Source organism: Rattus rattus, chromosome 4, assembly GCF_011064425.1.
Source record: "Rattus rattus isolate New Zealand chromosome 4, Rrattus_CSIRO_v1, whole genome shotgun sequence".
Lineage (NCBI taxonomy): Eukaryota > Metazoa > Chordata > Mammalia > Rodentia > Muridae > Rattus > Rattus rattus.
Window position 1 is genome coordinate 57,198,626 of NC_046157.1, and position 15,128 is coordinate 57,213,753.

Sequence of the window (15,128 nt, forward strand, 5' to 3'; positions counted from 1 at the left end):
TATCATATTAACTCATTTTCAATATCTAATTCAGTGACTTTAATATCACGGTAATCTAGCCCAAGGCCATTTCAGCACCCTAATGAGATCCCTCCCGCCCAATCACAGAGCTGGTCCTCACTCATGGCCCCAGCAGTGGTTGGGCTATTCTGGCCTCTACTGAGTCGCCCTTCTCTGAATCTTTAATACTATTTGAGGTGCCCTGCGCAGCTTAAACGACTGACTTGTGTCCCTTATCAGTGTTTTGGGATTTTTCTGTTTTTCACATGATGTTTTTGTTGGTAACAAATCAAACCACTCGACCCCCTTAGAGCTAATGGAGGTGTTCTGTATTGTTTAGGAAAAGAGCATCCAGTTCCAGGTAGATGTACATGGTTTCATTTTATCATTCCCTACTTAAGGCTTCTTGTTTATTCTAGCTTGTAAATGAACATGCAAATAGAGGTGTCTTGATCAGAATGAAATGTTCTTCCTCAGATGTCCAAGGTATATTTTTCCAGAGAAAGTTTCACATGTCTCCGGAGGCCAAGACTGGCAGATCTGGCCTAATGAATTTTTTAGCCCCAATTTTCTCAGCAAGAAAAGAGGTGTTTTGGGTTTCCCCCTCTGGGTTTTTTTTTTTTTTTCTTGGCGTTGCATTACAGTGACTGATAATCTGTAGTGATGAGGTTGTTAGAAGGAGAGGACACTTGTTGGCTGCCTGTGCAAATGGCACAGGTCAGGAGCACACACAGACTCATGACGGTCATGAGAGCTGAGATCTAGGACAGTACCAAAGTCAAAGACATGCAAAACGTCCTACCCCGTACAGTAAGAACACAGAGACCGCTTCAGAGCCAGCCTCCAGATGGGCCAAAGAAGGTTCTTACGTAGATGGCGTTTAAACAAGGCAGGGGAAGAGTCTCCGGGTAAATTTTGTTCCAACGCGCATCACACTCAGTAGGAGACAGCAGACAAACCCTGTGCTTTGGTGGAAGACAAGGGGCAAGCTTGGGAGACAGGACTCGTTGGTACCCTGTGTGGGGTAATCTGAGAAAACCGGGTTGGGACTGAAACAGGAATGTGCCAAGGTTGACAAGTACAGGTGCTGAGAATGATGGGAAATGGTGGGGATTTGACCATGACAAGTCACAGGGGAACAAGGAGTGGCGACCTTAGACTTGTGTTCTAACCAAAATGGAATGTTCTCAAGATGTGTGATCTCCTTAACTTCCCAGTTGTGTTATCTTCTGAATGTGTCCTTCCTTTTATCAGTTTCATGAGTAACTTTGTAATTGTAGATACTTAGTTTTGGTATGCAGTTTTGCTTTGTTTTAAAGATGTATTTATATATTATATACCCAATAATCTATCTGCATGTATGCCTGCCGGTCAGAAGAGGACACCAGATCTCATTACAGATGGTTGTGAGCCACCATGTGGGTACTGAGAATTGAACTCTGGACCTCTGGAAGAGCAGTCAGTGCTCTTAACCACTGAGCCATCTCTCCAGCCCCTCGTATGCAGTTTTACATGTAAGATGTAATTTTAGATCTTAGACAGAACATATAAAGACATGCATTATGGGATTTTTCTTGAGAAAGCCAACAGCAATTGTGAACTAAGAGTGATCTCTAGGCTAGATGTTTATAAGGAAAATCTAAAACAAGCACTAATTTTAAAGATAAGCAGGAGCTAGAGATTGGCACCATAGATAGAGTTCTTGCTGCAAAGGGAGGAAAAACTTAGTTCAAATTCCCAGAACCCGTGTGAAAAGCCAAGCAAGACTGTGTGAGCCTACAACCCAGAGCTGTGGAGCAGAATGATTGCTGGGGACAATTGTTGGGTGCGATTACTGGGGGATGTTGCTGTACGTTCCATGGAAGACCCTGTGTAGAGGAAATGAGACAGCATTAAAGCAGGACATCGAACATCCTGCTCTGGAAAATACAAACATGTACATACAGCATACATGCACATTCGTGCGCGCACACACACACACACACTCACTCACACACTCACACATATATACACTCACTCACCCACACACTTACACACACACTCAGTCACACACACAAACACATGCACATTCACACATACACACACACATTCACACACACTCAGTCACACACACTCAGTCACACACACTCAGTCATACACACACACACACACACACACCCACCAACAGACACACACACTGACACACAAACACACCGCCACAAGTACCCCCTCCCACACACACACACTCATTCACTCACACACACACTCACACACACACTCACACACACTCACTCACACACACACTCACTCACACACACATACACATATACTCTACTCACACACACTCACACACAGTCACTCACACACACATACTCTCAAACACAGACACAGACTCACACTCATACACACACACACGCACACACAGTCTCACATGTACACACAGTCTCTCACACAGTCTCACATATACACAGTCTCACACACACACACAGTCTCTCTCACACACACACATAGTCTCACACACACACTCAAACACACACACACACAGCCTCACAATACACACACTCACATAGATACACACACACACACTTGCTCACACATACACACTCACTCTCACACATGTTAAAAAAATGTTTTAAAAGTGAACCTATTCATTCTATGTAAGGCTTATGGAGTGGACCAACAGTTTAAATTCGGGCAAATTTTCCAAGAGGTTATAGGATATCTTTTAATGATGCAGATGTTTTAGATGGCAGATTAAGGTGGTCAAACCTTCCCTGTATGTCCCTAGTATTGGAAATGACTGCTAATTTTTCCCTTTAGTAGGAACAACAGCCCTAGCAGAGCTGACTGGACACTTTGTAAAACTTCCTGCAAACCCTGCTTCTGTACCTTGAAGCAAACACTACTTGGAAAGAAAGATCAGTGTTGTGGTCTTATTTTCAATGTTACTGGTTTGGCCTCTGAAAGGAAACAAATGTGATTTACAACCATCCATACAAAGACGTGCACTTCATCATCTGCAGGCTCCAGCAACTAAGCCGAGTCCTTACTGTGTGTGCTTCATAAGAACGAGGGGCTTTCAGGGCCTCTTAGGAGGAATAAACAGAGGGAAGAAGATGGACACTAATTTTACCTGATCATAAAATTGCTAACCTCAATTGTCTGTTCCGCATTACTGATTTCCGAGAGAAGGGAGCTCTTTGGAGGTTAGCTCGTGACTGCCAAATCCATTTGGCTTCTAAGCTTTGCCAATTAGGAAGACGTTGGTTATCAGTCTAATGGCTCAAGGTGTGACCAGTTAAGAAAAGCCACAGTCTCCTAGACTCCTGTTCTCAGTGTCCAGCTCATAAACCCGAGATGTGACTTCTTTTTCTGAAGTGTGAATGTCGTAGGAACTGGCTTAGCCTTGGCTTTTTAACCTACCGCATTCCGCCTGTCCAGAAAAACTATATTTTACCTTATGTTTATTTATTCAGCAAATATTCTTTGTGCCCTACTGCCAGCTAAAGTCTTTGCCACTGTATCAAGCACAGCAAGGCTAGTACAGACGTGCTTCCACCCGCTGGGAGACGGTGCCAGCTCCACGCTGGAGTTCTTTATTGTAGATATGAGCGTTCTGACACACCATTTCTCTCATTCTTTAAGGCTGTGATCCTGCCGGTCAAGCCTTATAGCTGGAGTGTGCAGTAGAAAAGTTATAGCCCCTATTTCAGGTCAGGGCAATTACGACTCAGGGAAAGTTTAAAAATGCGTTAGTCATACAAGCAGTGATAGAGGAAGCCTGCATTTGGACCCACACGAGCTAGGCTATTTCAGTTTCATTAATGCCCAAGTGATATTTTTACTTTTCTTTCTGAATACATATCCTTCCTCTTAACGTGCACCCCTTGTAGGTGCTTGTTCTTTTGCTACGGACATGGGCGCATCTTTTATTTCTGCACTGAGTGTTTCCGGTATTTTCTATTTTTAAATTAAATAATAGTAATGACCAGGTGTCAGGTCATGATTAGGGGTCAGAATACTATATTCCAGGGGCCACAAAGAACAAGTTACGTATTTTTTAAGCCAGATGTTTTCCTGGGAGACACTCAACCCCATTTGTTTACAGATTGTCTCTGGCTATGTTCATGCTATAAAAGCAGAGCGGGATGATTATAAAGGAGATTATATTGCCAGAAAAGGCCAAGGCATGTACTGTTTCTTAGCCTCAGATATTGTTCATAAAAAGAATTCTACTTACTAAAATCAAGTTGGTTTCAGTGTGTATGTGTGTGTGCATGCATCTGTATACACATGTATATGAAAGTACATATGTATACATGTGGATATGTGTACAGAAATCATAGAACAACCTCATTCATCCATGTGGATATGTGTATAGAAATCATAGGACAACCTCATTCATCCGTGTGGATGTATGGATAGAAATCATAGAATAACCTCATTCATCCATGTGTATATGGATAGAAATCATAGAACCTCATTCATCCATGTGTATATGTGGATAGAAATATAGGACAACTTCATTCATTCATGCACATAGGTGGATAGAAATCACAGAACAACTTCAAGTGTTGTTGTTCCTCAGGTCATCCCACCTTTTCTTTTTCTCTAGTCTCTGGGCAGTGATGGGAGGCAGGGCCTTTTACTGGTCAAGAACTCATTCAATAGACGAGGCTACAGGGCCAACAAGTCCAGGATATGTTGGGAATGATGAACAGTCCCACCTTGCTTGGCTTTTTCCGAATGTGAGTATTGAACTCAGGCTGCCATGTTTGTGCAGAAAAGAGTTGGTGGACAAAGCCCTCCCTCGGCCCCCAGCTCCAGCTGTATTATTTACAGGAGACACTTATCAGTTTACAGCCTTGGGCCAGTTGAGTCACCTGCTTTTAATTTGTCTAACATAAGTACTGACGTTACCTTGCATGTTCTAAAAATGACTTTGCGTGACCTACCCTAGGCACTTAACATAGTACTAAAGGAAGACTAAGACTTCGTTGATCAAGCACAGGTTGCTCAGATTTGAGTCCTACTTAGCCCTGCAGCCTGTGAACTGCAAATCCTGCATGATGCAAGAATGCAAGGAGTCTTGCATCCCTGTGTGTCTCTGTAAATTGGGGGTGATGATGCCTGTCTAATATCTAGCTACTCTGTGAGAAGTGAATGGCTTCCAGTAGTCCTTGGGAACCACAGAGCCCAGTTTCTGGTAGACAGGAAGTCCTCAGCCTTGAGTCTGTGGCCACCGTGGTTGTAGTCATCATTCCAGTGCCCTCACAGATTGTGAACATCAGACAACTAATGTTTACTACCAGCTGGAAGTGTTAAAGGTGAACCATCAGACTGACATTTTAATTACAATGTGCTACATCTATGAACTGTTGGTGCAACAGAGCCGGTGTTTAGAGACAGCATTTTGTTACCATTAAACTACAGCATGAACTCGGTTTCCTGCTTAAAATAGTTTTGTGTGTGGATATAGTCCGCACACCAAGATATTTGCAATTAGATCTTATATCTAGCAGAAAAATGAACGAAACGGTACTGTATGTCACATTTCAAGATAAGACTTTTTATTCCTCCTTCCGACCATTTTAGGCCTTGTGGAAGGAAATTCATCAGTAAGGAGACAGAGAGAGACATTGATATGTGCGAGTTTTTAAACACTTGTGTTGGGGAAACTAAAACCTACTGTCTGAACAATGGCTGTTCTTATGTTAGCTGACTGACCTTGTGAAGCACTGAGAGACACCATGAACTGACACGAAGACAGCCACAATAATGATGAGGCACATTTACACACAGGGTGCAGCATTTCTCACTCTGGACACAGAGATATGAACATTGGTAGCTCAGGTCTGCCCATCCGGACCTGCATAGTCTCTTTTCACCCTGTGTGGAAAAGGACATTGGTACCTTGTGGAGGGGAAAAAAATGCATGGGAGTTTTGACCCACTGATAAAGCATCAGAAATAATGCATCCAACAAGATTTATTCATAAATCAAGGCCATGTTGCTCTGTAGGGTATAAAATAGACAAAGCTCTCTTCCCTGTCTCCATTGGCAAGGCTTAGTAAAGGCGTGGCACAGGCATCCGGGGACTCACTGGTGGAACTCTTGCTTTGTCTGTCACGCTCACCTTTTTCAGACTCCAGAGAAATAGCAAACTTGGCTTGCTGTGAGCGTGAAAAGGCGCTCAAAGCTCAAAGGTGTGTTTGGGGATAGGTAAAAGGACAGGGGTACCACCTTGGAGAGCAAGCCTTAGGCTTTTAGCTCTGCTCTAACTAAAGCAGAGAAGGCACTCACACACGCAGGCCAAGGTGCAGCACCCCTTTTAGCGACAGGAGAACCGGTGTCAGCACTGACCGTGTAGGTGACAGGTGGCAGCCTGTTATTTTGTGCCCTGTGGCATAGCAGTCATTGATTCTAAGGCATTCCATACATGCTTTGCTTGGGCCGAGTGATGCATGTCGCTTAACCGTACTAATCTGGGAAGCCTGCTGTAGCAATTAGTGTGCTTAAGATATAAGACTGGAGGATGAGGTTTACAGAGACGGAGAGATAGTACCAGATATGTGGTTTTCTTAGTTTTGGAAAGAACTGTATCGACATACGTCCCTATCCACAAAATTCATAATTCAGTGATTTAGTAAATTCACAGACATGTTTGCCATAAGAAAATTTTGTGCCTTAAGCACAATTGTGTGTCTACTTAATAGTTTATAATGTTAAAAACAAAAAAATCAATTCCTTAAAATGTAATGCAACAAATTAGAGAGCAGATAACGTAATTGTGTATGTATACATTTTCTCCTTTTCAATTAATCCATAAGTCCAACAAAGTATTGGCTAATGTAACAAAGCTGTGGTTCTTCATGGAAATCTTTAGTTCCCTTAATGTAAGTGTCCAGAAAGTTACAGGGTGGGGTGCATTGCAGCCAAGATACCTGCTTCTGTTGGTCTCCGCCCTTCTGAAGATCCATCTGTGGCTTCCGGGCACTCTTGCCTGAATAGCGTGTCTGTCCTTACGTGATTCTATTAGGAGAACAGTGAGAATTCCAGAAGAGATGAGAGTGAGTAAGTCTCAAGTTCAAGTGTTAATAAGTTCCCTGGGTTTCAAGGCTTTCAGCCCACATGTTAGAAAATTCAGACTTATGATGTGAAGTGAATGAATGAGTTAATGAGTTTAGGACAGAAGATATATTAAAGGTATAATGTGTTTATCTCATAACGGTAAAACGTAACATCCTTGTCACATAGGATTATGGGATGCTTTTCTTCTATTTGAATCTTGTTGAATGTAATTGTTGAGATAGAATGGAAAATAGAGCATTTTGAGTTCTTTTTTAAAAGTTTGTTTGTGTGTGTGTATTTCACTTGTATGTATACCTATATTCCATGCGTGTAGAGTGTGTGTTATGTGTGTGTATTTTATTTGCATACATATCTATATACCATGTGTGTAGAGGGCCAAAGAGGAAGAAACTGGAGTTGCAGACAGTTGTGAGCAGTCATGTGGGTGTTTGGGATCAAACCTTGGTCCTCTGCAAGATCAGCAAGTGTTTTTCACTGCTGAGCCGTCTCTGCAGCCCCGTACTCTGAGTTCTTGATGTTTCATGATATAACAAAGGAAGGTCTTATTGGCCATTTCCCATGTTTCCTTGCTTTCTGGAAATTTGCTGCCCTTTGTTACCCAGGATTTCAGAGATGCTGGTAACTGTTACTCAATTGCCTTGATGGGCGGAATTACTGCCTGTCACGAAAATCTCCTGTTGTGTGCTTGGGCTTCTCAACTTCAGAGCTCTTGATGCTTGGCTCCCTGGTGATTCTTTGCCTGGAGGACTGTTCAGGGCATCATAGGCCATCTAGCAACACCAGTGGTTTTCCCAAGGGATGCCTAGAACTCTACCCACCCAATGTAAGAACCAACAGTATACCCTGGCGGAGGATGGGAGTCTACTCTGGTTGTAACCCACTCAGCAAGGGTGTTGAGAACTATGCTGTTCGGCTTTAAATAAATATGTGAAGATAGGGCCAGCGAGGTGATTCAGTGTTAAAGGCACTTCCCTCCAAACCTAACAGAATTCACCTTCCAGAACACGCATGGTGGAAGAGACAACTATTCCCACAGGCTGTCCTCAGCACTGTGACAAAAGCACACACACAGAGTAAACAGTTAATTTTTAAGTTTGAATATGGGATCACTGAAATACGCCTCCACTGCCTTCTCAGAACATCAGCTAAACCTCCTAGCTCAGTGTTTTGCACATGGTAGGTTGCCAGTAAACATGCTTCATAGGACAAGAATAAGCAAGAAATATCAACAAATATGACAAGGTCACTATTATAAATAAGTAAGGTAACAAATAATTAGCTAAGGTGAATAAGACAGTCTAGTGACGTGCTTAGGGATGGGAAATTGTGTGGAGTGTGTGTGTGTGTGTGTGTATGTGTGTGTGTGTGTGTGTGTGTGTTTTGTGTGGTTTTGTGTATGCTGAAATACAGGAGTCTTGTTGTATGACTTTTAACTTGCTCTCTGTGTGTCTCAGTTCCATGTGCTAGGATTAGCAGCCTGCACCATGGCTGGTATAATACTCGATACTATGTATGCAGTGAAACCCTTCTCAAATCCAGTGTTTCCTCTTCCAAAGAAATCCACTCTCCTTAATACACTGCCATTAAAAGCAAACCTTGGTTATAGGACAGACTTTAACTAGGAATGATGCTGTTCATAGTTCAGATCTGTGAATTCTTCTCTGTTGGAGTGGCAGGAAGCCAGCCACTGTGGAAAGGTGAACATGTCCTGTCTTCCTCATACAGAGTCATGGTTCCAAACCCCAACTCACGGGAAGTGTTCCTTTGTTCTCAAAGGGTTGAAGCCATCTCTCATGTCTTTCCAGAAAAGTGCTGTGAAAAGCTGCATTCTTAGTTTAGTTATTCCTTGAGTTGTTTTATTGGTTTTTCCAGCATTGTTTTCAAAATAAAAATAGAAGCTGTGGTGTGTAAGGCAAAGAGGGCCACTAGAGTTCATATTTCTGAGAAGTGACGTTTTTATAGGTTTAAGTATAAGAGAATTATTATCTCAGTATGGATTAAGGCAGAAGTGTTGAAAGTGTTTTGATGATGTTTAAAGACAGCTGATTGAATAGAGTGGGATAAATATGTATTGAAATCTGTTAAAAAAATAGTTCATCTGTTACCTTTCTGTACTTTATTCTAAGACTCCTGTAATATACGTTTCATCTCTCATTCCCCACATACACCAAACACTTTCCAGTTTTTACCAGTTCCTCCCCTCTTGTCCTAAGGGGTGACCATGTTTTTATATTTTTAGCATAACACATTTCAACTGCATTTCATAAGTTATCTGGGCGTGGTGGTGCACACCTGCAGTCTTAGCATTTGGGAGCCTGAGACGGGAGGATTGTGGGGGTTTCCTGTCAACATGAGCTGTGTCCTGTGACCTTGCTTCTCAAAACACAGGCAAGCAAACCACACCCTCCCTCCCTCACCTCAGAGTTCTGCGGAGCTTACCAAACTTTCCTTTCCCTCGGGAGGCACCTGTGGCCTTCTTTCACTGAGCCTACAGATTGAGAGACGGACCCTGCTGGTCATGGGCCATACTGTGAAGAAACTTTAGCACCATTTTCTGCCTTCTGTGTTTTAGGGGTTTGGGCATGGAGACAGGAAATAAGACACCTAAAGGGAAAACTTTACTTCTCCAGTAGCTTTCCACGTGTGCCTGTCTTTTCCTAGTGTGGCACAGATGGAGCCTTACCAGGCTGTGAAAACCAATTATTGCCACAGTGAGGAATTTGAGGAGTCATAACCACTACGGCTTGAAATACCAGTGTTGTAAGTGTTTATACCTAGGAAATAGCCAATTCTACAATGTATTTATTTTTTCCAGACAAACAATTTTTTTTAGCAAATCCTTGCATCACATTCTATTAAAATAGAAAATACTTCCCCCGAGACACAAGGTACACCTCATTCTTACCCTGTTCTGCTTTAAGTTTGTTGATACCCTGATGCTTGTCAAATTAACCAGAGCAAACTAGAAATCAAGGTTTCGGAAACATCAAAGTGGGACGGTCTCTGTGCTTCCTTACAGCACCGTGTCAGGAGCCCTGACAGGTTTAAAACTCATTTTATAGACCCAGCTCCTTCAGGTGCCATTTTATAAGAAACCTTTCTGCATAGGGGAGGTGTGAAAATCAGGTCAAGTCTAATTAGAATGACAGAGAACTGCACATTTCAGTACAAAGCCCAGACAACTGAGGATACCTGCTGCAGTGGTTCTCAAGCTGTGGGTTGTGACCCCATTGGGGGGGTCAAATGACCGTTCGACAGGGGTCACGTAAGATGATTGGGAAACACAGATATTTGCAGTATGATTCATAACAGTAGCAAAATGACAGTTATAAAGTAGCAATGAAGATTTTAGTGGTTGTAAATTTAATGGTATAGTTCTAGTAGTAGCCTTCCATTGGAAATGCAGCATTAGGAACGTTGAGAACCATTGTGCTGGAGACTTCAATAAAAACTCCACACACATCATCCTTCCGAGTCTGTGGCTTCAATAAGGTGCACAGCGCGTGTGTGATTTGTTGATATTCCAACCTGTATTTAGCACACGAGATCTCAACTCCAGCTTACTGGCCTAATTTGCATGATTATATTGAGTACAACATGATTACTAGATAATAAATATTTGATCATTTATTTCCTGCTAGTCTAATTTTCTTATCGTTTTTATGACTACTTGTTAGCATTCACAAGGCATGATGAATGCGATTTTCTCCTAGAGGTATGTGATTTTAGCATTGGAGAAAATACTTTCTTTAAAAAGAACCACCCTTCTAATGTGTTGATCTAAAATTTATTTCATCTATAAGAACCAAACAAATATTTACCTACAGAATACAATTTTTGTAGGCTCTGGGAATGTGGCTATATTGCAATTGTTAAATTTGTAGCGATAACGTAATGGGGAATTTTTTTCAAAATAAAGAGCTTTTCATGCTTATTTTATTAGTATTATAATTTGTTTGTATGTTTGCTTGTTCGTTTCTTGTTGTTGCTGGTGGTTTAGGAATCGCTGTCTAGACTAGACTGGCCTTGAGCCTGTCAATATCTCCCCGTCAGTCACTGTTTCCCAGCACCACATCTGGATCGTGGTTGCTTTAAAGGACACTGACGTCAAAGTTTTCCATTTCTATGGTTGAATATAGATCACAATTGATTTGAAGATGGTGGACACACGGCAGCGCAACTGATTCGAATGTCTTTGCCAGTTGTAAAAAAAATTCTGTTTCACTGTTAAGTTAGATAGGTGGTGATTTATTTCTAAAGCAAACTGTATTTGTACTGTACAATTAGGGGATAAAATTATAAACCAGGGGATTTTAAAAGAGGTACAGTTGTATTATGGATCCATCTATACACTATGTTTAATGTAGCATGTTTCACAGAACGTGGAGGAAAAACCATGCTTTGAGAATTCTCTCTCCACATTCTGAGAATCTGCATCTCCTAATTTGATCCATTAAACTCTAATACTGGAAGCCGCTCCATCCAGTGGCTGTCTGCTAGATGCCGAAGGGAGGGGTGCACTTGTGTCCAGTTCTTCCAGGCTCACACAGACTTGCCCCATCCCCTCCCCCACACACTATTCCTTTACCATTGCTTTAGTCCATCACCTAACCTGGGCCAACAGCTCTGGCACCGTTATTCAGTAAGTGCGAGAGACTCTGAGGACACGCCCCTTTACCAGAGCCAACACGGATGGATTCTGCTGACAGGCTCTGCTGACTGAGGGCCATGCCAGCGGATCCAAAACTTGTGTTCCTCTTGTGGCCACACTAGAGATCCAGTGCAGGACACCACTGTCCAATATTGGCATTAATACAGCAGTAGAAGAGATTACTAGGAAGTAATATCACATTAGAAACAAACGAGGGTGCTGACCTTGTATAATCCTAGCCTCAAAAGGAAGAGGAGGAGGCCCACAATAGGGCTGGAGGGGGGGTGTGCTCCTGGAATCACGTGCTTCCCCGTGAAAACTGGGAAACTCAGAATTGGTTTAGATGCTTGTCACATGGAGTGGATTCCTGTAGAGTCCTGTATGAGGCTCCCCGGGGTTAGAAACTTGCCCGCTTTTTTGCAAATCTTTGTCTTCAGTTGATGAGGGCAGTGTGTTGATTGACACAGGGAGCTGTGATGGGGGCGGAGCGTCTTTTGGGACACAATGCCCAGGATGGTCTAAAACAAACAAAAAAAAATTGATCAGGACACGGAATGGTGGTAATGGTAAGTATAGTACAGTGGGAACTTAAAAGCAAGAGGTACCTGTAGGTTGATGTCAAGGCGATACATGGACCATAGAGAGTGGGGCGTGTACAAAGTTTTGTAAGGTGGGAGAGAGGAGGAAGGAGAGAGAAAGATGGACTCTATGGAAGAGGGTGGTTCACATTTAGGTGAACTAGATCGATTTTATCTTGTCTAGGTTAGAGGTTTATATCTTTATCAGTTGGCAGTGAATTTACTGTGTGGATGAATTGAAGATTGAGAATTTAACAAAAAATCTAATTAGTAAGTTATAAAAAATAAGAAAGAAAGAAAGAAAGAAAGAAAGAAAGAAAGAAAGAAAGAAAGAAAGAAAGAAAGGAAGGAAGAAAGAAAGAGAGAGAGAGAGGGAGGGAGGGGGAGAAAGAGAGAGAGAGAGAGAGAGAGAGAGAGAGAGAGAGAGAGAGAGAGAGAGAGAGAGAGAGAGATCTGGTCCTATTGCCTGTGTGGAGTGAGAACATGCAGGGTCCACAGAACAGGATATGTGTGCATGTGTCAGGCGTGGTAACCACCGCCTAGGGGACCTCGCCAAGAGGATGGCTAAAAGGGAGACAGCCGGGAGTGAGTGGCTTGTGGGAACAGATAGCAAAGGATCCTCTTTAATTCTTACCGCAACAGGTACCACTCCATGAGGTGGGAGCCGGCTCCTAAGGGAGCCCCCCTCCCTGAGGCTCTCGGGAATTTTCTTCAGAGAAACGAAAAACAAGATTCCCTTTGGCTGCCGTAGAAGATTTATTTTTCTGTCTGTTCTTCTTTAAAAGAAGTTATACAATCTTGGAATGTTCCAGGAGAGCATAAGAGATAATTTTGGGGTTTGCTGGGAGCCAGAGATTAACAATCCTTTATAGGAATAAGCAGTCTACCTTCCTGTCTCATGTTTACTCCTTTAACCTAGAGACTCTTGGTCTTACACAGCTTTTATCTTTTAGAAAGGTATTTTCCCTTTGGATAAGTCAGTAAAACCCCTCTAAACAAGAGTGTGTATGTGAGGAGTCAGCCGTCAAGGGTGGGGAGCAAACCCCCAAAGAGAGAGAGAGCTATTGTTCTACACACAGCAAAAGCAGACACTCAGAACATCTGTAGAAGCCCTGACTTGTAAGAAAGAGTGAGGAACGTTTAAAAGGCAACTGAGTGAACTGCTGTATGCTAAACCAGTGGGGATTGTGGAACTGATTTTGGGGACAGGGGTGAAATAGACTGACAGGTAAGGTGTGTCTTAATGTAAAATAATGTGTGGTATATATTAATAAATTTGAATGTGTTGTTAGCTATATATGTTACTGTTCGGAACATTCTGGGCTCAGGGTCAGATAAAAATACATGAATAAAAAAAATGTCTTAGAGGTACCATGGTTGGCTGTCAGTCACTCTCACAGATGTTATATACGTTGTCAGGTTTACTCAGTGGAAAGGTTGGAAACATTAAAAATAAATGTGATTAATTATACATGCATCTAGGCGATCATTTACTAAGAAAAACAGTCGGAAGTTGAAGAGAGCTCACACGCTGATGTCCGCGTCCTGAGCAATCCTTTTACATCAAAGTTGACTCAAGGTTGTTTTAGGAGATGCTTTTTTTTTTTAGAGAAAAATTTGAAGTGCAGATACTTTCTACCCTTAAATCGAGAAAAGGATCTCTTTATGTCTAGCCCAAATCCTGTAGCTGCTACTGCATTCTACATAGGAAGCAAACCAAGAATGTATTGTTTTGTGGAAGAGTTGACTCTGAGTGGGTCATTCAGTTCCTCAGGGAAGACTTAGTAGGTGCTGCCCAGGTCACCACTGGGAAGATCAGGGCTTAAGATGAGTAAGTGTGTACGTCAACAGCCAGAAGGTGTCTTTTCTAAATGTGGTTCCCCACGTCTCCTCTGATTAGAGGTGTGCTCTGAACAAGCCGAGACCGGGCCATGCCGTGCAATGATCTCCCGCTGGTACTTTGATGTCACTGAAGGAAAGTGCGCGCCATTCTTTTACGGCGGATGTGGCGGCAACAGGAACAACTTTGACACTGAAGAGTACTGCATGGCGGTGTGTGGCAGCGTGTGTAAGTGGACCCTTCCTCCAGCCCGGCCACCTCTTGTCTTTCTCGCCACTGGCTCTGCTCTTTGTAACCAATCAAGTTCTTTCCCTTGTTCTTGGGAATGGGCCTGTTGCTACCACTAACCACATTCCTGTCAGTTTCTCTAATTACCAGAAGCCTCCTCTGCAGTCATGAGCACATCTCTCCTTCTAGCTCTAATAAAGCATGGCCTCGGATGTATTCTGTTTTAGTCATGGTAGATTTCTTCTTGCAAACCTCAGGAACTTCTGACTGCTTCTCTCTACAAAGGGGCTAGAGTGGTCTTTGTCTTCTGCAGTCCTTCCTGCAAATGCATAGACGTCTGTGTCTGTCTATGGACATATATATGTATTCGTGTTTCTGCATGTGCACATGTGCAATGGTTTCTCTCTGGCAGCTGGCTTATGAAGCTTCAGTTTTCTTGAATAGATTGCTATAGAGAATTCTTTTGTTATTTCATCATCTTTTTTTTCATTTATTTTGTTAATGAAATTTAATTGAATTGAGCTCATGCAGCCTCAGAGGCTGTCTTAAATTTATTGCTGCAAAGAGACACCATAGCCACAGCAACTTTAAAAAAGGACAACATTTAATTGGGATGGGTTCTATAGTTCAGAGGTTTAGCCCATTATCATCGTGGTGGAAAGCATGGAGGAACACATGGTCAGACATGGTCCTGGACAGGTAGCTGAGAGTTCTTTACCTGGATCCACAGGCAGCAAGAAGAGAGGCACTGGGCCTGGCT

General features: G+C 42.6%; 1 protein-coding gene across 9 annotated transcripts in view; it reads left to right on the plus strand.

Annotated features, from left to right (window-relative positions):
- The window catches only part of App (amyloid beta precursor protein), a 218,774-nt gene that overhangs the window by 116,156 nt on the left and 87,490 nt on the right, over positions 1 to 15,128 (plus strand). For 7 of the 9 annotated variants that reach the window (XM_032900488.1, XM_032900490.1, XM_032900487.1 and 4 more), the window contains exon 7: positions 14,201 to 14,368. The exons of the other annotated variants lie outside the window; for them this stretch is intronic. In XM_032900488.1, the coding sequence (XP_032756379.1) occupies positions 14,201 to 14,368 (168 nt within the window). The remainder of the gene's footprint in view (positions 1 to 14,200; positions 14,369 to 15,128) is intronic. 9 annotated transcript variants of the gene reach the window in all.